A 24,141-nucleotide genomic window follows, 5' to 3' on the forward strand; every position below is an offset into this window, starting at 1 on the left:
AATGTTCAATTTTTTTTTTAATTGCAAAATGAACCAAACAAGTGTTTGCATGCTTTCCCAGTGTCTGCTGTAGCCAGGCCTTCTCAGCAGCCATGAACAGTAGTGGTCATTGTTTGCTAGAGGACAGCTGTGTGTTGACTTCCTGGGAATTAGAAGAGAATTTGTGAAAAGTCAAGTGATAGCATTCAAAAGATCCTTAATCAACATGTTTATAGAATCATCACTGTAAACTAAAAAAAAAATAAATTTGCCCCATATTAAAAATATGTAACTCATACTTAATTCCTGTGTAACTATTGTTTTTTTTTAATATTAAATGATAAGTGTTACAAAATCATGACAGTGGTTCAGTTAAAATAATTTTGGGCCTAAAATACCCAGTACATAAATGGCTATGATGAAATCATAGAATGATGTTTTTGATTGTTGAATATATTAGAGAGTTTCTCTTTCTTCTTCTTTTCTTTATCCTCATGCAAATGTGCAGTATTTTTTAAAGGTAAAATGTAAATGCATTCCTAGAATTCAGTTTACCTTTCTGGTGTTTATCAAGAAAATAAGAAAAAATCATTTTCCTCTTCCATGTTTGAAAAAGAAAACAGAGATAATCAAATGATTACTTTTTAAACTCCATAGCAGAAGGCTTTAAATCACAACTTACTAACACATCTGGATTAGATCCTGGTTTCACACTGAAGAACCAATAATGTCATATTCTTAGTCTTCTAATTATAATCACAATCTGTGAATTTCAGTGAATTTTTCAGGAAACATGTAAACTTGGCAGTTAAGTTATTGAGAGATTGTAAAAGTCAATCAAAGACTAAATGATCTGAAAGATGGATTTCATTATCTCCTGTTTTGAAGTAACATATAGTAATTGTTGGCAGAAATAGATAAAGCAAACAGATGCCTCTGATCAGCTTGCATTGTTAATCTTTTCTCTCCAAAAGATTTGGAGAATCTTTTGTGTCCAGATTCAATACAGTAGGATCCCATGCAGTATAAATTAGACATCATATTCTTTCCACTAACAAAGTATCAAATTTAGCATTGTCACTAATGAGACAGTGTTGACAGGAAATATTAGTTGCGGGTGAAAAGTAAGAGATTTACACTTAAGATGGAAGACAGGATTAAACTTTTAGTTCATCTTTGCTGATATTAATAGAAATGTAAACACAAAGGCGAAGACGTGACTGATTTCTATTTTTTAGAGAACTTGTGTGAGTAGTGTAACATGTGCAGATCTGAGAGATTCTGCATGTTCAATTCCGATGACCACAAGAAAGTGAGGATAATGTTAAAGTGAGGAGCTGAGGATAAGAAGAGCTCTCTATTTTGGATAACTTAAATTTGAGATCACTGTTACCTACCCAAGCTAAGATGCTTCTTGATGATCTACTGCAATCATCTAGGTAAGAAATAATAGCCGCCTGAACTAGAGAAGCGACAGTGAGGCTGGGGAAGTGGGTGGATTTAAGCAAAGTCTGAAGAAAGAATAGACAGCACGTGGTTATTAATAGCAAGTGAGGGTGAGGGGATTTGAGAGGAATTCCAAGGATGACTGGGGGCACTAATCCCGGAGAGTGAGCACTGGGCCAGGAGCATCATTAGAAGAGGAGGACTTCAGACTGGAGGAGGCACAGTTTTATTGCTTTGGGGAGACCTACAGGCATGCGCACTGAGCATGTCCTTATTTCAGCCTGTAGCTCAGGTGAGAGACACAGTTTAGACATGTGGGGGTCAGTGGTATAAATATAGTTATCATCAGTGCCAACAGAGTGGATGAGATTACTCCAAGAAAGTCTGTAGGTCAAAAGCATAAAGAGTCTATGTTTCAGATGAAAATAAAAGGCTTGTTGTGGATCATGCTAGTTAGCCAGACAATCCCAAAAATGCACAGAAGGGAGGGAATGGTGTGAACACCCTTCCAAATCAGGTACATTATTTTACGAGAGTAGCTCTTTTTCAGCTAGAATTTATGACGAGGGAGGGACTACCCTGGCAGACTAGTGGTTAGGACTCCATGATTCCAATGCTGGGGGTGCAGGTTCAATCCCCAGTCGGGGAACTGAGATCCTGTGTGCCACATGATATGGCCAAAAAATAAAGGGGAAAATAAAAGAACTTACAACAAGGGAATATTGGACACCAGTGTAAGTCTCACAATCAAAGAGCAAAACACCTAGCCATAGAACAAGGCAATAAAGAAAGCAGAAATTGAGTCTTTGATCTTGAATTCCTAGGTAGTTACATACTCATTGTCAGTGTGAATGCAGATTGGGGCAATCACTATGAAAAAACAGCATGGAGCTTCCTCAGAAATTGAAAATAGAACCACCATATAGTCCAGCAATCACTCTTCTGGGTATTTACCTAAAAGAATTGAAATCAGGATCTCAGATATCTGCACTCCCATGTTCACGGCAGCATTACTCACCATAGCCGAGATGTGGAGACAACCTAAATGGCCATTCACAGATGAATGGATAAAGAAAATGTGGTATATGCATACAATGGAAATCTATTCAGCCTTTAAAAAGAAGGAGATTCTGCAACAGGCAACAGCAGGATGAAGCTTGAGGATATTATGCTAAGTGAAATAAGCCAGACCCAGAAACACAAAATATTACATGTTCCACTTACATGAGGTACCTAAGATCAGTTCAGTCCAGCTCAGTCACTCAGTCGAGTCCGACTCTTTGCAACCCCCTGAGCCGCAGCACGCCAGGGCTCCCTGTCCATCACCAGCTCCCGGAGTCCACCCAAACCCATGTCCATTGAGTCAGTGGTGCCATCCAACCATCTCATTCTCTGTCATCCCCTTCTCCTCCTGCCCCCAATCCCTCCCAGCATCAGGGTCTTTTCAGATGAGTCAGCTCTTCCCATCAGATGGCCAAGGCACTGGAGTTTCAGCTTCAACATCAGTCCTTCCAGTGAACACCCAGGACTAATCTCCTTTAGGATGGACTGATTGGATCTTCTTGCAGCCCAAGGGACCCTCAAGCGTCTTCTACAACACCACAGTTCAAAAGCATCAATTCTTTGGCACTCAGCTTTCTTTATATTCCAACTCTCAGATCCATACATGACTACTGGAAAAACCATAGCCTTGACTAGATGGACTTTTGTTGGCAAAGTAATGTCTCTGCTTTTTAATATGCTGTCTAGGTTGGTCATAACTTTCCTTCCAAGGAGTAAGCGTCTTTTAATTTCATTGCTGCAGTCACCATCTGCAGTGATTTTGGAGCCCAGAAAAATAAAGTCAGCCACTGTTTCCACTGTTTCCCCATCTATTTGCCATGAAGTGATGGGACCGGATGCCATGATCTTAGTTTTCTGAATAGTCAAAGTCATAGAATCAAAGCACGAAATGGTGGTCACCGGAAGCAGAGGGCAGGGGGAAATAGGAGTTATTAATCTCCTGGCATTAAATTCCAGTCAGGCGAAATGCTCTCCAGTCCTGCAGTACAACACTGTACCTATAGTCAACAATAAGGTATTGTGCACTTAAAAATCTGTTAAAAGAGCAGATCATTGTGTTTCCAGATGCTGTCTGGCTGGTGATTGTCTTCGAGGCAGCTGTCACAGAAGACAAGCCAGAAGGGATGGATGCACAGCCGTGTGCTGGGGGCTCTGATGAGGGTGCCGGTTATTAAAACAAACCTAGTTCTTCTGACTCCAAAATCAGAGAGCTCTCACTGCCCCACAGCTGCTGCTCTAGAATAATGTAAGATCCCTGTTTGGGAGGAAGTCCAGAGATGATCTGGTGCTAATTTTTCATTTTACGAATGAATTAAATAAAGCCCCGAGAGAGTAACTTGTTAAAAGTCACACACCTGCTTTGGGATGCAGTCTGCTGACATTCGGAGCATCCCTGTTGGACTCTGACACTCTGTGTGGGACCCTTTTCAAAGGAAGTAAAACTACTTTTGCATATGACCTCTGCTTGCCTTGCAGCTGAATCTACTCCAAAGTTAAGGTTACGAGTGCAAGCTCAAGTCTTCAAGACCAGGGCTGGAATCCAGCCTCTGTCCCTTGGGAGTCATATGACCTTTCTCTTTCTCTCTCAACTTAGTCTCCTTATATGCAAAATGGAGATAATAATAGTGTTATCTCATAGAGTTGTTAAGAGGACTAAGGGAGAAAATACCTGTCAAGTCCCTAATGTCTAGCTCATGCTGTGTTCACAATACATTTTAGCAGTCATTTCATCACTTTTAATATCACTTTTTATTACTTGCCTCTGTCTTTTAGCATCTGGGATGGAAATGTTAATAACACCCAGAGGTTTATTTTTCTGGCATGTAGTGTACATGAAACAAATATTTGTTGAGAGAATGACGAAAGAAGAAAAGATAGTGAGGGAGAAAGGTTACAGCATTCGAAGATCTTTCCTCATTGTCTGGTTGACATTCTGAAATGTGGAAAAGTACCAGGTATTTTTATTATGACTGTTACCCCCTTTTCTGACCTGTGAAATATGCAGCAGTGCTTTTAAGAGAACATAGGAAAGGTCAAGAAGGAAGATGTGTTTCTCCATGTATTTTAAGCAGGGCAGACCTTGTACAGGTTTGCCATTGTTTTTTACTGCTAAAGGCTTCCTGCGCCTCTTAGCATCCTCACACCCAGCATGTCTGTGTTCTGGTCAGAGGTTCAGGGAGAACAGAGTCAAAGTGCTTTTCCTTAATGAGCTTGCATGTAGGACCGACTCCTGACACAGTGATTTCTATCACAGAGGAGGCTTCTGTAGATGGTGGCATAAGGGTTAGGAGCCTCCACTCTGTGGCTGGACCCCCTAGGTTTGGATCCAACACTTGGCAGCTTTGTGACCTCGACAAGTTCTCTGAGCCGTGCTTTCACCTGTAAAGGAGGAATAAGCATCTAGTACTTACCAGGTCAGGTCAAGGAACAAATGAGTTTTCATCCATCAGTGCCTAGCCTGGCATGCTGTTTGCTCCTGGCTTAGCCTGCATCCCAAACAAGCAATAACTACTAAAGTTCAGAAGAGGATCATCCTAAATGTGGAGAGATGAGGTCATCAAGGTTAAAGAAGGTGTGGGACTTTGTCAAACACAAGGAAGAGAGTAGGCTTTTTTCAGACTTAGGACTCGAAATGGACGTGGCCTTGTGTAGGGAGTTACACGTAAGCAGTGATCTTCTTTTAATGAGCACTGGATGAGTGCAGCGTTAGATGAGATCTGGTAACAGTGAGAAGCAAAGAGGTTTAGAGGAGGAGATTAGCATGAGCAAAATGATTTCTTACATGATTAATTTGGTATATAAATATTAGGGTGGAGACTGAAATTAGGATATCAGTTTGGAGACCACTGCAGTAGTCTAGACTTTGATGTGCTCAGGCTCTTGGCGGGATTGATGGTGGGGGGCTCATATAAAAGAGAATGAGTGTTGAGACGTAGAAAGAAAAGATCAGAAGGTGATTGTCTGTAGATGGGTGTGGGGAGGAGATGGGGGGGAATGTCAGGTTCGCAAGCCTGACTGGCAGAGAAGTCTGTATAATAGACACATACGTGCAAGTTCAGAGGGACCCGTGGTTTGGGGGAAAGGATTACGAGTTTCTTTCAAGTCTGGTCGCATTTGATCCAACAATAGAACAACCATATGGAAGCTAGAATTTGGAGAAGCAGAGTTTGAAGTTCAGGAGAGGTCAGAGCTAAGCTTGTGTATATACTTGGGACTGAATCAAGTACAGGGGGCAGTGAGCGACAGGAGAGGCGGTGAAATTTCTGCGAGATGGCCTGGCAGGAGTGAGGCGGGATAAGACGCCAGCAAGTGATAGCAGTGACCATCAGAAGAGGCGATGTATATGACAGCACTTAACGGGGGCAAGGCTGATGAAATATGGCATAAATAGGAAAAATTTGGTGACTGCCCTGTTTCCTAGAATCCCAAAACCAAAATGGACATGTTTTGTAGGTGAGGAATCAGGGCTCAGCAAAGCGGAGTTCGGTGGTTCCCCCTGGGATAGTTGCAGAGTCAGACGTGCCCCTTTTCAGCACTCTTCTCATTTTCCAGGCTGCCGCTTGGGCTCTTCCTGTCTCTCTCAGTGCCTCGCTGCATATGGTTAGATCTGTTCTCTGTTTTACACACAGCATACTATAAAGTGGGCTTCCCTGCTAGCTCAGTGGATAAAGAATCCGCCTGCAATGCAGGAGACCCCGGTTCGATTCCTGGGTCGGGAAGATCTGCTGGAGAAGGGATAGGCTACCCACTCCAATATGCTTGGGCTTCCCTGGTGGCTCAGATTGTAAAGAATCTGCCTGCAATGCAAAAACCTGAGTTCGATCCTTGAATTGGGAAGATCCTCTGGAGAAGGGAGTGGCTCCCCACTCCGGTATTCTAGCCTGGAGAATTCCATGGGCTGTGTAATCCATGGGGTCGCAAAGACTTGGACACGCCTGAGCGACTTTCACTCTCACTTTCATACTGTAAAGTGCTGGGTCCCCCTGCGCGGGGAGCCTGCACTCAGCCAAGGGCAGAGCACAGAAGCTGCGTTGGCTAGAGTGGGGTGCTCTGTACACACATGGATATTGGCTCTTGCCCTGCCTCTCTATTTCATGTGTGTTTCCTTTAGTTAACTAATTTTGCAATCTTTAGAAAATGAAATCAACAGTTTACCCATACACCCATACCCATTGCATGCATGTTAATTAAACAAATTAAGCAAATATTTATAATTGGTCTTCCCTGGTGGTTCAGTGGTAAAGAACCCACCCTCAATGCTGGAGACACAGGTTCGATCCCTGGGTCAGATAGATCCTCTGGAGAAAGAAATGGCAACCCACTCCAGTATTTTTGCCTAAAGAATTTCATGGACAGAGGAGCCTGGCAGGCTACAATTCAGAGGTTGCAAAAGAGTCATACACAACTGAGCAACTGAAAACGCATACACATGCACTGTGTGCAATATTGTTTCCCAAAAGATATTGAAATGACATACTGTTTTATATGAAGGAGACTCTAAATCTCAACTGCGTTTATAGCTCAATGATCGCAATAATTATAAGCCACATCAGTTAAAAATTGAAGTAGCTGTTTTTGAAAGTGCATAGAAGTGATGTCCCATGTCCGAACCATTTGCACTACTTAGCATAATTTTATGGAAAGGATAGCCACTTGCGATCTTAACCTTCTTATGAATTTCTTATGAAGTCATAGAAATCTTAATACCTTTCTAATGTTCTTCTTGAAGGAAACAATTTGGGAAATGCCAAGGACAAAAACATAGGAAGCATTTAACATAAACTGGAAATCATTAATACTTAATGGAGAAGCATAAGCCATTCTGAGGCATTTTAAAGCAGCTATTAAAATCATCCCTTCCAGGAGGTGTTAAAAAACAAAATCCATCCGAGGAAATTTGCAGATCTAATTGGCTTTATTAAACGATTCAGGAATTGGGCAACATTCCATGTTGCAAGTTGAGAGGAGCTCTGAGGGTGCTGTACAAGATGGAAGGGTTGTTTAGGCAGAAAGAGGAAGGGATAAGGAAGGATCAGATTACAGTATCTTCCTTTGGTGGATGAAAAGGGTCTCTGTGGCTAATTACGTCATCAGTGCTGACCAGAAAATTCCAAACTGACAGGTTAGGATTACATTCCTAGGGGAAATTCAAACTACAGTTAGGCTAAGTCTTAAGTTTCTGCTTGGTGACATGGGCTTAGCATGAGTGAATCCATTTTGGACTTGTTTCTTTTTTACCAGAGGCTAGGAAGTTCCTCAAAACTAGTGCTGTCTTGCTCAAAGAAAGACTTGATGGAAATAGAAACCGTAAAGCCCAAGGCTTAGAAGAAAGTGGGGTTGAGATTCAAATGACTTCATTTTAAATGCTATTTGTCATCACAGATTTCCACTAAGTGCTTCCACACCTGGCTTCCCACGGGGCCATTGGGTCAGAGGTTCTTCTGTGTTGTTTATTGTTTGCTGGTGGGGAGGGGTGCCCTTTCAGGGTTTCTTCAATTTCAGAGCTGCAAAAACCGGTTCTGAAAATAGTTGGCAGTATCGGTTGGCCAAATATATTTACTGAAACCCCTTTTGTTTTGAACCAGGGAGGCCCAAGATCAAGAAATACTTGGGTTAACTTAAGGTTAACACAATCACAGGTTTCTTCTTTTGCAAACTTCTAAGACTCTCATTTCTTTCTGGCTTCTTCTCTCTTCTGTTACTGTGTTCTCTTGCTGACCATGCTCAAGTGGTCTCAAACCCCCTTCCTGGGTGGTAACACTCCACTCAATCCTCCACAGTTTTCTCTGTGCTAAGGTTCATGGGATGGAGGGAAAGAACGCTGAACTGCTGAAGTTGGAGGCTGAATTCTAGAGCCAAATTCAGTTCTAACTCTAGTTTACTCATCCTGGGAAAGCTCCCTAAACTTACTCTCTTTCTCCTTCTGCTTTTATTCTTTTTAATTATCTTTTGATTTTATCAAAGTAATGCCTACTCAGTTAAAGTATCAAGTACAATAAAAGTTCTTTGAACTCGCCTTCCTAAAATGAGTTCCCTGACTAAGTAACTCTCTTGCTTTCCTAGACATAATCTACTGACTGATGCTTCCAGCCAGCTGGCCACCAGGGTCTCACCTGCTGTCCCCTGAGCCCACCTATAACATCTGACCCCACCAGTAAGGATGAATACGGACCAAGAACTAGTTGTTTTCGTCCCCATTGTATCTGTTAATGTAACTGTTTAATTATAAGTTATATAAAACCAATGACATACAGATACATAAAACAGTTGCTATTTCTATGAAGCTGTTTTGGTAAGACTCAAAGTTGAGTTACTAAAAATAAAATGCTACAGAATCAGATGTGAAAATAAAATGGTAAAATATTAGGAAAAAACTCAAATCTGAAAGGCTTCTGCTTTATGTCTTTCAGTTCTCCATTAATCCACTTTAATGGGACTGAAACTAGGAAATGTAGATGATGATAATGATGATAGGTGTAGTTTATGTAAAAAAGAAATACATTGTTTTATTCCATAAGCAGAAGTCCAGGTCACGCTCCAGGGGATTCTTCTGGTGTTAGATTAGATGAAGTTCACATAAAGTGCTCAGCATCATGTCTAATATTTAATAAGAATTCAGTACAGGTTAGCTGTTATTGTGGTTACTATTGATTTAATAATTGTATATTCAAGTGATTTTAGAAGGAAAGAGAAGAGAAGGTAAAGTGAGACCAAACCATTGTTACAGAATAAAATGTTGGGATAAACTTTAACCCAGCAATTGAATATTATACAGCAAAAGACCTAAACATCACTGTGATCATTTTTTTGCATCAAAATATCTTTATGTAAAATTAAGAGGGTGTCGATAATCACATTTTTAAAAGGTATAGCTGGAGAAAAAAATCCATTCATTCATGAAATGTAACCCTGTTTCAGTTTTAACAACAAATTGCCACACGACCTTAGGAAACTGTCCAAACATTTCAGTCTTTTATTCTATGTTAGTCAAGGATAATGATAACCAACTGAATAAATTTATTGGGCGGCCAGAAGAATTACTTTCAGAAAAGTACATTATGGACATCTTTGTGTTTCCTCACTTGAATGGGAGCTCTCCTTGGCTCAGAGTGCTAAGCACGCTGCATGGAGCTCTCAAACCCTCAGAACAAGGATTGTGAAATGCTTTTTCAAAAAAATTGATTTCCCATCAAAGCTCTAGACCTATTCACTTAATATGATGCTTATACCAAGTTTCAACAGATGAAGCATACTCTACCACAGAAAACAAGAATGACTCAGAATAAAGTAATGTGATGATGGGGTAAGATCTTGTTTCATTAGATTGTGTATGCCACTCAAGCATTTAATATCATAATCAATCTTGTAAGTATATACAGGCTTCCTTGGTGGCTCAGACAGTAAAGCGTCTGTCTGCAATACAGGAGACCTGGGTTCAATCCCTGGGTCGGGAAGATTCCATGGAGAAGGAAATGGCAACCCACTGCAATACTCTTGCCTGGAAAATTCCATGGACAGAGGATCTTGGTAGGCTACAGCCCATGGGGTTGCAAAGAGTCGGACACGACTGAGTAACCCTTCTTCTTTAAAGTGTAAGAGAAGAACTGGCTCACCGGATGTGAGGTTTGTTGTTGCTGTGCAGTCACTCAGTCACGTCTGACTCTTTGTGGCCCCGTGAACTTCAGCGGGCCAGGCTTCCCTGTCCTTCACTGTCTCCCGGAGTTTGCTCAAACTCATGTCCATTGAGTCAGTGAGGTTTGAACTCATTAATTTTAGGGGCTCTGGCCAAAGCCAGTTAATTTCTGTTGTGTGAAGCAAGCTTGTATGCTGACATTTCATGCCATTTCCACAGATGACCATGGGAGAACATTCATAGTTATTTAATACATGGTCGTGTAGCAAGAAAGTCCGCCTATATTGATTATATGAACCCTGAGTCCAACATCCTATCATTATATTAAAAGAAACATTGAAAAGAATTCATTTGAACCAGTCCTAATGAGATGGATGAAACTGGAGCCCCTTATACAGAGTGAAGTAAGCCAGAAAGATAAAGAACATTACAGCATACTAACACATATATATGGAATTTAGAAAGATGGTAACGATAACCCTATATGCAAAACAGAAAAAGAGACACAGAAGTACAGAACAGACTTTTGAACTCTGTGGGAGAAGGTGAGGGTGGGATATTTCAAAAAAACAGCATGTATACTATCTATGGTGAAACAGATCACCAGCCCAGGTGGGATACATGAGACAAGTGCTCGGGCCTGGTGCACTGGGAAGACCCAGAGGAATCGAGTGGAGAGGGAGGTGGGAGGGCGGATCGGGATGGGGGATAAGTGTAACTCTATGGCTGATTCATATCAATGTATGACAAAACCCACTGAAATGTTGTGAAGTAATTAGCCTCCAACTAATAAAAAAAAAAAGAAACATTGAAGTTCAATTCAATGCATATTTATACACAACACTGAACTAAGTTTGGGGAGATTATGAAAAGTAGTAAGACTGAATCATTACTGTTTTCAACAAGTTTACTCTATAATGTAGGACACGCAACCATCTGAGTACATACTTCAGTCTCTGATGTTCAGTTCAGTTCTATCACTCAGTTGTGTCCGAATCTTCACAACTCCATGAACTGCAGCATGCCAGGCCTCCCTGTCCATCACCAACTCCCGGAGTTTACCCAAACCCATGTCCATTGAGTTGGTGATGCCATCCAACCATCTCATCCTCTGTCGTCCCCTTCTCCTCCTGCCCTCAATCTTTCCCAGCATCAGAGTCTTTTCAAATGAGTCAGCGCTTCACATCAGGTGGCCAAAGTATTGAAGTTTCAGCTTCAACATCAGTCCTTCCAATGAACACCCAGGACTGATCTGCTTTAGGATGGACTGGTTGGATCTCCTTGCAGTCCAAGGGACTCTCAAGAGTCTTCTCCAACACCACAGTTCAAAAGCATCAATTCTTCAGTGCTCAGCTTTCTTTATAGTCCAAATCTCACATCCATACCTGACTACTGGAAAAACCATAGCCTTGACTAGACAGACCTTTGTTGGCAAAGTAATGTGTCTGCTTTTTAATATGCTGTCTAGGTTGGTCATAACTTCCCTTCCAAGGAGTAAGCATCTTTTAATTTCATGGCTGCAGTCACCATCTTCAGTGATTTTGGAGCCCAGAAAAATAAAGTCTGCCACTGTTTCCACTGTCTCCCCATCTATTTGCCATGAAGTGATGGGACCAGATGCCATGATCTTAGTTTTCTGAATGTTGAGCTTTAAGCCAACTTTCTCACTCTCCTCTTTCACTTTCATCAAGTGCTCTTTAGTTCTTCACTTTCTGCCATAAAGGTGGTGTCATCTGCATATCTGAGGTTATTGATATTACTCCCGGCAATCTTGATTCCAGCTTGTGCTTCCTCTAGGCCAGCATTTCTCATGATGTACTCTGCATATAAGTTAAATAAGCAGGTTGACAATATACAGCCTTGACGTAATCCTTTTCCTATTTGGAACCAATATGTTGTTCCATCAGTCTGTGATGAGTGAAAGCCAAACTAGAACACCGAAGTGTATTCTACCCAGAAATATAATCTCTTTATTATGCCCAGAGTCAGGTTTCCTGAGACCCTTGAGAAATTGGCAGACAGTAGTTTCCTGGGGCTGGGAAAAGGGACATGGAAAATTACTATTCAGTGGGTATAGAGTTTCAGTTATGCAGGATGAAAAAGTTCTAGAGATCTGCTCAGCTTACAGTCAACATACCATCCAGTATATTTTAAAATTTACTGAGGACAGATCTAATGTGTTTTTTTCCCACCATTAATAAAAAAAAGAAAAAAGAAACTGACAGATGACCATGGCACAGCCTTTCTTGTTGAGCTATCACAGAGATGAGGAAAGAGGCTACCGTGTCCACGTTTTTAAAGGAAAATGACTTGATTATCATAAACCTGAGGGCTTAGAGGCAATACCTGATGAGAACCATTTCTCATGCAATCAGTAAACTGCTTAGCAGAATATCATAAGAGATAAAGAAGCAACTGCATTTGACTCTTTGAATAGCCATTTTTTCCACATCAATTTAATTTCCTTCCCTGGCTACGTGACAGATTACATCAACAATGAGATGTGCCGGATAAAATCAATTTTGAATGAGGGAAGATTTTTGGTCCTAGCCTAAACAATATTGTTATCACCAAGCCACGAAAGTGTGACCCTAATCATGCTATTGTTACATGGGTGAACCAGTAAATAGAGAGTTGCAATCGCATCAAAGTGAGCCGAAGCAGTGGATTACATATCAAGTTCCAACCCTTGAGGATCAGTTGTACCAGAGGGCCTATAACTTATTGATGAGCTATACCAATGACTTATAAATACCTTCATCCAAAATGCAGAAATTACTAAATCAAGTGCAGCTGCTGATACCTTATCTCAGGAAACTCATGATGATACAACTCAATATATTGTTTATATGTATTTTTTAATCATTCTAAAAATAGAATAGCATATAAAAAACTTTTTAAATTTTTGTTTACTTTTATATTTTTTCTTTTACATTTTTTTGAAGTATAGTTAATTTACAATGTTGTATTAGTTTCAGATGTACAACCAAGTAATTCAGTTTAAATATATATAATATATATATTCTTTTTCAGATTCTTTTCCCTTATAAAGTTATTACTAGAATAACATTAATTGACATAACTATAAACTGGTATATTTTAGCACAAATGAAATTTGATGAAAGAATAATTAAGAAAACAAGCACTGATAGAATCTTTCTATCAATTTAGGTTAGAAAAACAATATTATATATGAATTACACTGATAGCAAGTTTTTTAAATGGAGCAGAAGAGCAGGACCAGAGAGTTAAGCTTACCATTCTATGTATAAGCCTCATCATTCTTAAGTATTTGTTCAAATTTTATCAATATACTTTAAAAGGAATATTTTTGAAAAACAAGACAGTATGCAGGAAACAAAACGTTACATATACATATGATAATATAAGATATATGTTAACATATATAATATATGCATTAATAGTATATAATATTAACATATATATTAAAATTATGTAATATATAAAATATATGGTATAGCATACAGTATATAAAAGGGCCACTGCTGATCTGTGTGTGTGTGTGTGTATGTGTGTGTGTGCTCAGTCGTGTCCAACTCTTTGCTACCCCATGGGCTTCCCAGGTGGCGCTAGTGGTAAAGAACTTGCCTTCCAAAGCAGCAGACTCAGAGACACAGGTTTGATCCCTGGGTTGGGAAGATCCCCTGGAGAAGAGCATGGGGAGAATCCATGGGGAGAATCCCCATGGACAGAGGAGCCTGGTGAGCGACAGTCTGTGAGGTCACAAAGAGTCAGACACTACTGAAGCAACTTAGCACACATGCACGGACTATAGACCATCAGGCTCTTCTGTCCACGGGATCTCCCGGGCAAGAATACTGGGGTGGGTTGCCATTTCCTCCTCCAGGGGATTTTCCTGACACAAAATCGATCCCATGTCTCCTGCTGCTCTCTTGCATTGACAGCCAGATTCTTTACCACTGTGCTACCTGGAAACTGGGAAGCCCACATGTTATATGGCTATAATATGTTTTTTAAAAGAGGAATTGGACCGGTGTAATCTAGAAAGCAAAAGTCTGAATAGCCCTATAATTACCATCTTGTGGTTCCCTCAACTTGTTCTCAGAATGAGTTAAGATTCATCTCTCCCCAGAGATGACTAAACCAGAAGAAATATTCTATATTACATTTAGCAACTTCATCTGGCAGAAAAGGTCGTCCTTCTTGATTATCAGGATGAAAAATTGTTGGCTCAAGGGAGCCCTCAAGATTTCTTTCTTAGAGCTCTTCACTATAGGATTAACTTCTAGTAGCTCTGGATGATGTAAATATCCATGGGATCTCATCCCTCAAAAAGCTTTTGTCCTTTCATCCTAGACTTCAGTTCATTTACTATTTCAAGCTTCACAACCCAACTTATCCAAGAGTGGGCCATTGGATATTCCATACCAGGAGAAGTACATGGCATTTCTATTCCAACTATCAATTTTAGCAGATATCTATCCCATATACTCAGAAATTTTAAACAGAAACTATAATTATGTATCAACACCTTGGTTGATTATGGAGTAGAATACAAAGAATCCAAGGAAACTTTCTTCCTTGAAATGAATTTGTTACAATACTGCTTCTGTTTTTTATGTTCTGGTGTTTTGGCCATGAGGCATGTGGGGATATTAGGTCCCCAACCAGGGATCAAACCCTCGCCCCTTGCATTGGAAGGCAAAGTCTTAACCACTGGACTGCCAGGGAAATCCCAAGATGAATATTTTCCATCTCCGCCTACCCCAACAGTCCCAGCTCGATTTCTCTGAGGCAAAAGGTATAGGCACAAAGCTGTCTTTTCTGTGGCAAAGTTTAAAGGTAATGCCAGGTTTCTTAATATGTGATATCAAGCCTGTCACTACTTGAGTATCCTAGAAACATGGGGATGTCATATTCTATTTCATGACCCTCTCCCTTCCCATGATTTTCTTGGCTAGCAATAAAATATCAGAGACTTTGAGGTATGTCAATGTAGAAAGGTTCTTAAATGTCTTTGCAGGTGATGGTAATATGTGCATTTCCTATCTCTTCTTTTCTAGGATGGGGACCTATACATTACTTGAGATCTACACCCAGAATCAGTGAGTAAACTCTCCATAATGTTTGGGTCTTGGGTAGTTTTAGACGAGCAAAGCAAAAGTGTTAGTCACTCAGTTGTGTCCGACTCTTTGTGACGCTATGGACCGTAGCCCACCAGGCTCCTCTGTCCATGGAATTCTCTAGGCAAAAATACTGAAGTGGGTTGCCATTCCCTTCTTCAGGGGATCTTCCCTACCCAGGGACCAAACCCGGGTCTCCCACATTGCAGACAGTTTCTTTACCATCTGAGCCACCGGGGAAGCCCCAAAGCCACAATAACTGAAAACGCTGTAGTGTCACTTTTAAATACCTGTTCTGATGATCCATCACCAGAAAGCACAGCCTAGGTGGCATTTTGAGTTTTATAAAGTCTTAGAGGGTAGGGGAGAAAAGCAAGCAAACCATGATCCTTGCCCTCAATAAATTTACAGAGGAAGTCATAGACTTTGAAGATAGATTCCAGTTATATCTAGCTTAATGAATAATTAATGTCCATCTTATTTGAAAAAGTTCACATTTTACCTATTTTTATTTTATAACACTTCCCTGGGACATTGGACTATATTCCTTATTTTCCAGAAATGTCTTTCTGTAAGAATTCAGTAAAACCTTCTTCATTCAGATAATTTGATTACAGTTTTTGACAGTTTGACCCAGACTAAGATGAAATTTACTTATGAATTGTCACCATGGAATGGGTTTGATGCAGGAAACAGAGGGAACACCTGTAACCTATTTTAAAAGAGTAATTGTTTTCATGGCTTTGGCACATACGGTGGTCTTTAGGCAAAAAGATTCAGCAGTAAAACAAGGATGCATGTCATTTAGTGGTTTTCTCCTTAGACAGGCGTTATTGACAGATCAGAGTATTTAAAGTAATAAAAGTGTATTGCTTTCAATAAATCTGACTTCCATAGTTCAGGCTCACATCCCCTTTTTCTTCCCACCTCCCCAAACTCAGTATTCTAATTTACTGAAATGTACTGTGTGTTATATGTGGACATAAATGTTTGTTAATAGAAGAGGATCAATTCTTATTATCTTTTTTTTTTTTTTTTTTGAAACTGACAAATATACATTTTCATTTTTTGAATGCCTATCTGTAACACCTGAATGACAGTCATGTGTTTATTTTTACAAGAAAAATGATGTATCATTCCCTTTTATTTTCTGTGATTTTATACCACAGGAATTTTTTTTTTATTTAAAACCATATTTTCACATAGCAAGAAAGACAAAGTCCCAGGATGATAGTGAAGATTTAAGGGGAGAAGAAAATAACCCCCAAATCAGATCATGCCCTCCTTGCGGCATGTTGAAAAGTCAGAGCAGTAACCAAATCACCATTCATTCATTCATACAACAAACACTTAGCCAAGGGCCATGCTTATTGCTTCAAGGTATGTAGAGATTAATAAAACTGTCTTCTTGTCTACACTGTGCTGGCAACCCATAAGTTGAAGCAGAGATGGAGACAGTTTTCCCATGTGATAAGTGATGTGTTATCCTTATAAGCAGAGTGCTTGGGGAACACCGAGATGATACCATTAAATTTGACTAAAAAGTTAGGGAAATATTCATAGCAGGTATAACACTGGAGCTCATTCTTTAAACATAAATTCAATGTCTACAAGTAGAGAAAAGGACATTTCAAATCAGTGTGAGCGAACATATGGAAATAGAGAATACGTGGATTGCTTAAGAAAAACAGCAGACGTGTTTGAGGTGGAGAGTTGAGGAGATGGGCAACAATATATGGTCTATTAAATGGTATATTGCTAAGAAGATATGCCCTTCCTTAGAGGTTGGAAACACCCGCCGGAGCTCACAGATAGGTTTGAGAGTTGTCTATAGAAAGCTGAAATGTGGAAAAATGGGAATAGATAAAACTGTGGACAATTGAGAGAACTTTCAGGAACACAGGATAGAATCAGCTTCTCCTTGTTAGAAGAGAGAAGGGGAGATAAATAAATAAACATTTGAAGGTGTATACAAAGAAATTTGAGGGAGTTTATGTCTGAGAGCTTCAGTCTCCTTTCCGTTACGCTGTTGAATGAGTGTGGAATGCCGATTAGAAAGGCACAAGTTTGAATCCCTGCTCCAGAGTCTGTGAGTGATGTAACATGGGCAGATCACGTAACCCGCGTACACTTCAGCGTTGGCTTCGCCTCACTGAGCTCTCATCTATAAAATGAGGATAACAGTACACAGCTTATGTGGGTTGTTGCGATTATTGAAGACAAGCTGTGTACAACATATTCATACAAAGGTGCTCTATACATGAGAGCTGCGAGATGATTGTCATCTGTGAACAGGAGCTTGTCTCCAGGGGGAGAGAAAAAACACAATGAGGGATGAAGTTTGGAAAGGGACATGTGACAGTGTTTCTTTTAATATTTATTTATTTTTGACCGTGCTGGGTCTTCATTGCTACACTTGGGCTTTCTCTAGTTACAGAGAGCAGGCGTTACTCCTTTGTGGTGCATGGGCTACTCACTGTGGTGGCTTCTCTTGTTTTGGAGCACAGGATCTGGGGTGTGTGGGCTGCAGTGGTTGGGATGCGTGGACTCAGTAGTTGAGGTTCTCGGGCTCCAGGGCACAGACTCTGAAGTTGTGGCACATGGGCTTAGTTGTCCTGCAGCATGTGGGATCTTCCTGGACCAGGGATCACACCAGGGTCCCCTCCATTGCAAGGTGGCTTCTCAACCACCGGACCACCAGGGAAGCCCTGTGAAAGTGGTTTTTAAGCAGCATTAAGAATCCTTTACGAAAGCATGATTTGCAAGTAGTCATTTTTATGTGTCCCAAGAGCCGCTGATAGGGATGTTTCGATGGCCTGAGTCGAGGAAGGTCAAAGCAAGCATGTGTCATTGAGAGAACAACTGAGAATGAGTTCTGATCTGAGAAGCTTGGAGACTGGTATTCCAAGACCTGTACTCCAGCCTCTACCCTGAATTGGCAGAAGACTATGTTTTCTCAGGGTCAGTTGCCTGTGATCCTATGGCTCTTGTCATTATCAGGGAAGAGGGCTGAGTTGCCAAGTGCTCAAGGTTGTCTACTCTCCTTATTTACCAGCTAAGCTCCAGACACAGCTGTCTGCTCGGAGACCCTCCAGACCCTTGCCCGGCTCTCCTACCCTCTCACTGACCCACCCCCCTTGGCTCATAGTCCCTACCCCAGCCTCTCCTCCACTTGAGTTTTCATTCTTCCCTAGCACATGAGACAGTGAGAAACCTCTGGAACAGAAAACTGGCATTTGAACGAAGTAAAAAGGAGCCCATCTGCATGCTTCTTGTCCCTCAGGTCATCAGCACCGCTTCTAGACCTCAGAACAGGATTCACTGGGTACGCAGGCAGAACTGCACTTCCTCTCCTATACCTGGAAGTGGGTTATCTCACCAGCCACTAGGATGATGTCCGGTGTCCTCTTAAATGCTCAGTTAGCATTGCGGACCCCAAGAGAGAATTGCCAAGCTCTATCTTGATAGTTAACTTCCCTCGGAGAGAGATTTGAGTGGCTGGAGAATGTCCTTCATATGCCAAATAGAAGTAATAAAGAAACTGTAGGCTGTATCTTACCCATCATGGACTCCTATTTTAATTAATGAGAGATATACTCCTCTTTTGGGAATTTGGTTGATTCATTCAGTGAGTGAATATATTCAAGAAGGATATACTAATTCGAGGTGCTAGTATGTGTAAAATAAATAACTAGTGGGAACCTGTTGTATAGCACAAGGATCTTTGCTAGGTGCTCTGTGATGACCTAGAGGGATGGGATGGGTCGGGAGGGGGAAGGAGGTCCAAGACAGAGGGGATATATGTATGTGTGCTTGCACGCTAAGTAACTTCAGTCATGTCTGGCTCTTTGTGACCCCATGGACTATAGCTCCCAAGGCTCCTCTGTCCATGAGATTTCCCAGGCAAGAATACTGGAGTGGGTTTCCATGCCCTCCTTCAGGGGATCTTTCCTACCCAGGGATCAAACCCACATCTCTTATGTCTCCTACATTCTCAGACAAATTCTTTACCACTAGTGCCACCTGGGAAGTGCCATATACATATATCCCCAGGCTATGTGTATATAGCCTGACTATATACTTCATTGTATGGCTGACTCACTTCATTGTATGGCAGAAACTAACACAACATTGTAAAGCAAACTATATCCCAATTAAATATATATGTGTGTGTGTGTGTGTGTATATATATATATATGTGTATATATATATATATATATATATATATATATATAAACAAACTGGCTCCAAATCAGGAAAGGAGTGTGTCAAGGCTGTATATTGTCACCCTACTTATTTAACTTATGTGCAGAATACATCATGCGAAATGCCAGGCTGAATGAAGCACAAGCTGGAATCAAGATTGTCGGGAGAAATATTAGTAACCTCAGATACATAGATGATACCACTCTTATGGCAGAAAATGAAGAAGACCTGAAGAGCCTCTTGATGAAAGTGAAAGAAGAGAGTGAAAAAGTTGGCTTAAAATTCAGTATTCAGAAAACTAAGATCATGACATCCTGTCCCATCACGTCATGGCAAATAGATGGGGAAACAATGGAAACAGTGAGAGACTTTACTTTTGGGGGCTCCCAAATCACTGCAAATGGTGACTGCAGCCATGAAATTAAAACACGCTTACTCCTTGGAAGAAAAGCTATGACCAACCTAGACAGCATATTAAAAAGCAGAGACATTACTCTGCCAACAAAAGTCCATCTAGTCAAGGCTATGTTTTTTCCAGTAGTCATGTATGGATGTGAGAGTTTGACTATAAAGAAAGCTGAGCACCGAAGAATTGATGCTTTTGAACTGTGGTGTTGGAGAAGACTCTTGAGAGTCCCTTGGGCTGCAAGGAGATCCAACCAGGAGGAGATCCTAAAGGAGATCAGTCCTGAATATTCTTTGGAAGGACTGATGTTGAAGCTGAAACTCCAATATTTTGGCCACCTGATGCGAACAACTGACTCATTGGAAAAGACCCAGATGCTGGGAAAGATTGAAGGCAGGAAGAGAAGGGGATGACAGAGAATAAGATGGTTGGGTGGCATCACTGATTCGACGTACATGAGTTTGAGCAAGCTCCAGGAGTTGGTGATGGACAGGGAGGCCTGGGGTGCTGCAGACTATGCGTCGAAAAGAGTCGGACACAACTGAGTGACTGAACTGAACTGAACTGATATACATATAAGCACCTTACTTGAATAATATTTGAAACATTAGGAAAACCCTGTCAAATTCAGACAAAGCTCTACGTTTCTGTAAAAATACAACTGCCGAGACTCTTTAGGGGGTGGGAAACCCCAAAGCTCTTTCTTCTCGCTCAGACTTTGTTCCCAGAGCCCACCCTCCTGTGACTGCCAAGAGGGAGTCACACAGAATTCACTTCCAAGCACTTTGCTTCCTATACGTTCCTTTCAGTCAGTTGCAGTCACCTACAGATATGTAGATGGCTCTAGATCACATAACATCCTCACTCCCCACTCATGGTCCTTCCCTATGGGGCAGGAACCATGCTGAAGTGTAGCCCATCTCTACCTCCTCGAGAGTAGGAAGCCCCATGCAATATTTCTGATTGAATTTCAGGCTGGAGGTTCTCCCACTTGACACAAACACACATTAGCCCTTTCTGGAATGTGCTTTAATCACCTGGTGCCATGTCAACCAGACCAGTGTGCCTTCTACAACTGCCAATTATTCCTTCCTGGTTTGTATGCAAGCAGATCTGCTGGAGCGAGCAACTCACCTTTCATTAAAAACAAACACAACAGGCTACCAGTTATAAGATGAGCAAATCACAGGGAATACAGTCAGTAACATTATAATAATTTTACACAGTGCTTAATTTATAAGAATCTGTATCACCCTGTTGTACACCTGAAATGAACACTGTAAGTCAACTATACAGCGATGAAAAATTAAATTAAAATTTTAAACACACACACACAAGCATCTCTATTTTTTGTGTGTCTTTATCTCTAATTACACCTTGCTTCTATTTCCTCCTCTAACCAGCATGTCTCCCATTTCTGGGTTCTTTGTATATTTTTCCCTTTATATTTCATCTCTACACTTTATACATCTTGCAGGTTTTAATAACTCTTGGGAGACTGTCTTTTGTTTTATGTCCGCCTTGTAAGAACACAAAACTCAGGTCCATTCAGTGGCAAGCTCAAAATTAAGACGACGTGTGCCATAGCACTTCATTTCTATGTTTGCTTCGTTGTTCTTTAAAGCTCCTTTGCTGCGTAGTGAAATGCTAATTCAGTGTGGAGCAACCCCACGACTCTTTGCCAGCAAGAATATGGTTCAGATTGTAGCATCACAGATTTGGGGGTCTGGACAAAATGTTCAAGTCAGAGTCTAAACTTGAATCTTCTTACTCTGAACCCTCTACTTCCTTGGACTTCCGTTTATAGAAATTGGAGGGGGGAAAAATGATTTCCTTCTATTTCATAAATGGAAGTAATTCCAAATCCTTTCTTAGGGACGTTGAACTGAGAAGTGTTCCTTGGATTTTCATAGGGAGACTCTCCGGGCAGGGTTTATGTCCCAGGCAGCAGGTACCCACATTCATGAGTGATGCCCTTTTCCATGCTGCTGGCATCCCCTCTCCTGGGGCAGAGGGCTGCCCTTGTGGAAGGGCTGCAGTGAAGTGAGACTTTAAAGGAAGAGTTGCTCCTGGCGCCCCTGCAGGTGCCCGTATAGAGTCAGCCCACACACCTGCTCACGTTCTAAAGCTCTTCATTCTGTCGGTGCGTTCTGGAAGGGACTCTTGCTTCTGTTTACCCAGCGTTCTTGAGTTCACTTGACTCTGGGGGAGGAAGGCACAGCTCAGATGCATGAGCACTACAGAATGTAGAGATATGGCTTTCCTACAAGTGGGAATCCATCCCCGCCCCGGGCATGGCTCAGGGCATTTTTCCAGGGCACACAATGCTATGTCCTCTGTGCTCAGCTTCTCTGGGGAGCCAGGAGAATTGAGAAGGTGCCATGATATTAGAGGGGCTTCCCTGGTGGCTCAGACGGTAAAGAGTCTGCCTGCAATGCAGGAGACCCAGGTTCGATCCCTGGGTTGGGAAGATCCCCTAGAGAAGGGAATGGCTACCCACTCCAGTATTCTTGCCTGGAGAATTCCATGGACAGAAGAGCCTGGTCAGGTACAGTCCATGGGTTCACAGAGAGTTGGACATAACTGAACAACTGACACACCACACATGATGTTAGAATCAAGGCCAGGGTTACTATCTAACCTACTATGTAGGTTAGAGTGTAAAGGGGGCAGTTACCCATATTGTAGGTGTCCCTACCTGGAGCCCTCCATTTGCATGTGCTTTGGGGGACATGCTTGCCATTGTCAGCCAGAACATTCTTTTCTGTAAATCCAGGATTACCGAACCTGACAGGAAGGGATAGTTAGAGACTTTTCTACAGGCTTCCTGAGCTTAGCTGAGCATTAAGCCTTACAAATCTTAGAATTGATGAGCATGGCGATATATATAAAAAATGCAGCGTAAACCTTCAGATTCATGGCATAACCATCTCAACTGAAAAGCCTTTATGCTTCAGGATTTTAAAAAATTACCCTTTGCCAGCCTTGCCTATGCTCAGACAGACTCCAGTATTCGAACAGCTTGCAAATTCTTTACAAATGGATGCTGCTATGCCCACATCCATCAGAAGAGTGGCGTTCTTGGGGTCTTTTTCTTTTGTGGGAGAAGGGGGTGGACATACATTATTATTCTCATATGGGAATGATTAACCAAGGAAAAGTGGCAGCCCACAGTTAATTTAGCTGTTCTTTTAAATGTTTTTTCTGGTACCTGAATTACATGAACATATTCTTTTAATAAGCTGATCTGTTTTTCCCCTTCTCATTGAGGTGCAAAGTAATCTAGAGGGTCAAGGTTTCCAATCTTTTTCTCTTGCATTAAAATGATCTGTCATTTCCATTGTGGCTACACCCAAAAGTCAATTTTTGGTCTCTTTAAAGTGCCCTATAGAATAATTCAGTGGTGAGAGGATGAAATTGTTCTCAAAGTGTAACTGCTCCCCTTGCTGGTATATTGTAGCAATGACATTCATCTTTAAAAATGTAATCCTGGTTCAGAGCAGGGATTTTAGCTTGTTTGGGAGGTGGGTTTTTTGTTTTTTTTTTCTCTTGGTACTTCTTGATGTTTTTGAACTTCACAGCAACTTGAGACTTAATCTAATGAAACTGGATAAGTTACTATAGTCATCATACATTATAAACCAGGTATGTAAAATTCAATAGAATAAGAATTTTCTTAGTATCTCTCATGCCTGGAAAATAGGCAACTACTCTGAATGGTGTTTAGTGTTAATTTTTTTAAAATAAAAGAATCTTTTAATTTTTTAGTACAATTTATATGCAATAAAATACACAGGTAAGTGTCTGACTCAATAAGTTTTGATAGTTGTAAAAAGGCTTCCCTGATAGCTCAGTTGGTAAAGAATCAGCCTGCAATGCAGGAGACCCCTATTCGATTCCTGGGTCAGGAAGATCTGCTGGAGAAGAGATAGGCTACCCACTCCAGTGTTCTTGCTGAGTACTCAGTCATGTCCAACTCTTTGCAACCCCATGGACTGTAGCCCACCAGGCTCTGTCCATGGGATTCTCCAGGCAAGAATAAGGAGTGGGTTGCCATTTCCTTTCCAGGGCATCTTCCCAACCCAGGGGTCAAACTACATCTCTTTTGTCTCCTGCATTGGCCAAAGGATTCTTTACCACGGCACCACCAGGGAAGCCCAACTTAATTCACAGCAGAGGTAGAACTAGTAAGAATGTATTAAATATTTAAAGGCAAATCACTGAACTTGGGCCTCTCTGAGATCTGATGTTGGATAAACGGGAGTCATGTTACTGAAGAAGGACAAGAAGTCAGATTGGGAGAT

The 24,141-nt window shown here is 41.1% G+C and overlaps 1 protein-coding gene across 2 annotated transcripts in view; it reads left to right on the forward strand.

Moving 5' to 3' along the window:
* CHST9 (carbohydrate sulfotransferase 9) overlaps positions 1-24,141 on the forward strand; it is a 285,080-nt gene that overhangs the window by 153,607 nt on the left and 107,332 nt on the right. Inside the window, exons 1-2 of one of the 2 annotated variants that reach the window (XM_043889203.1) lie at positions 8,434-8,641; positions 15,166-15,207. In XM_043889203.1, the coding sequence (XP_043745138.1) occupies position 15,207 (1 nt within the window). In that variant the 5' untranslated portion in view covers positions 8,434-8,641; positions 15,166-15,206. Of the gene's footprint in view, positions 1-8,433; positions 8,642-15,165; positions 15,208-24,141 lie in introns of those variants that run through there. The other variant, XM_043889202.1, reaches the window with a different exon arrangement.

The sequence above is a fragment of the Cervus elaphus genome, chromosome 27, assembly GCF_910594005.1.
Source record: "Cervus elaphus chromosome 27, mCerEla1.1, whole genome shotgun sequence".
Classification (NCBI taxonomy): domain Eukaryota; kingdom Metazoa; phylum Chordata; class Mammalia; order Artiodactyla; family Cervidae; genus Cervus; species Cervus elaphus.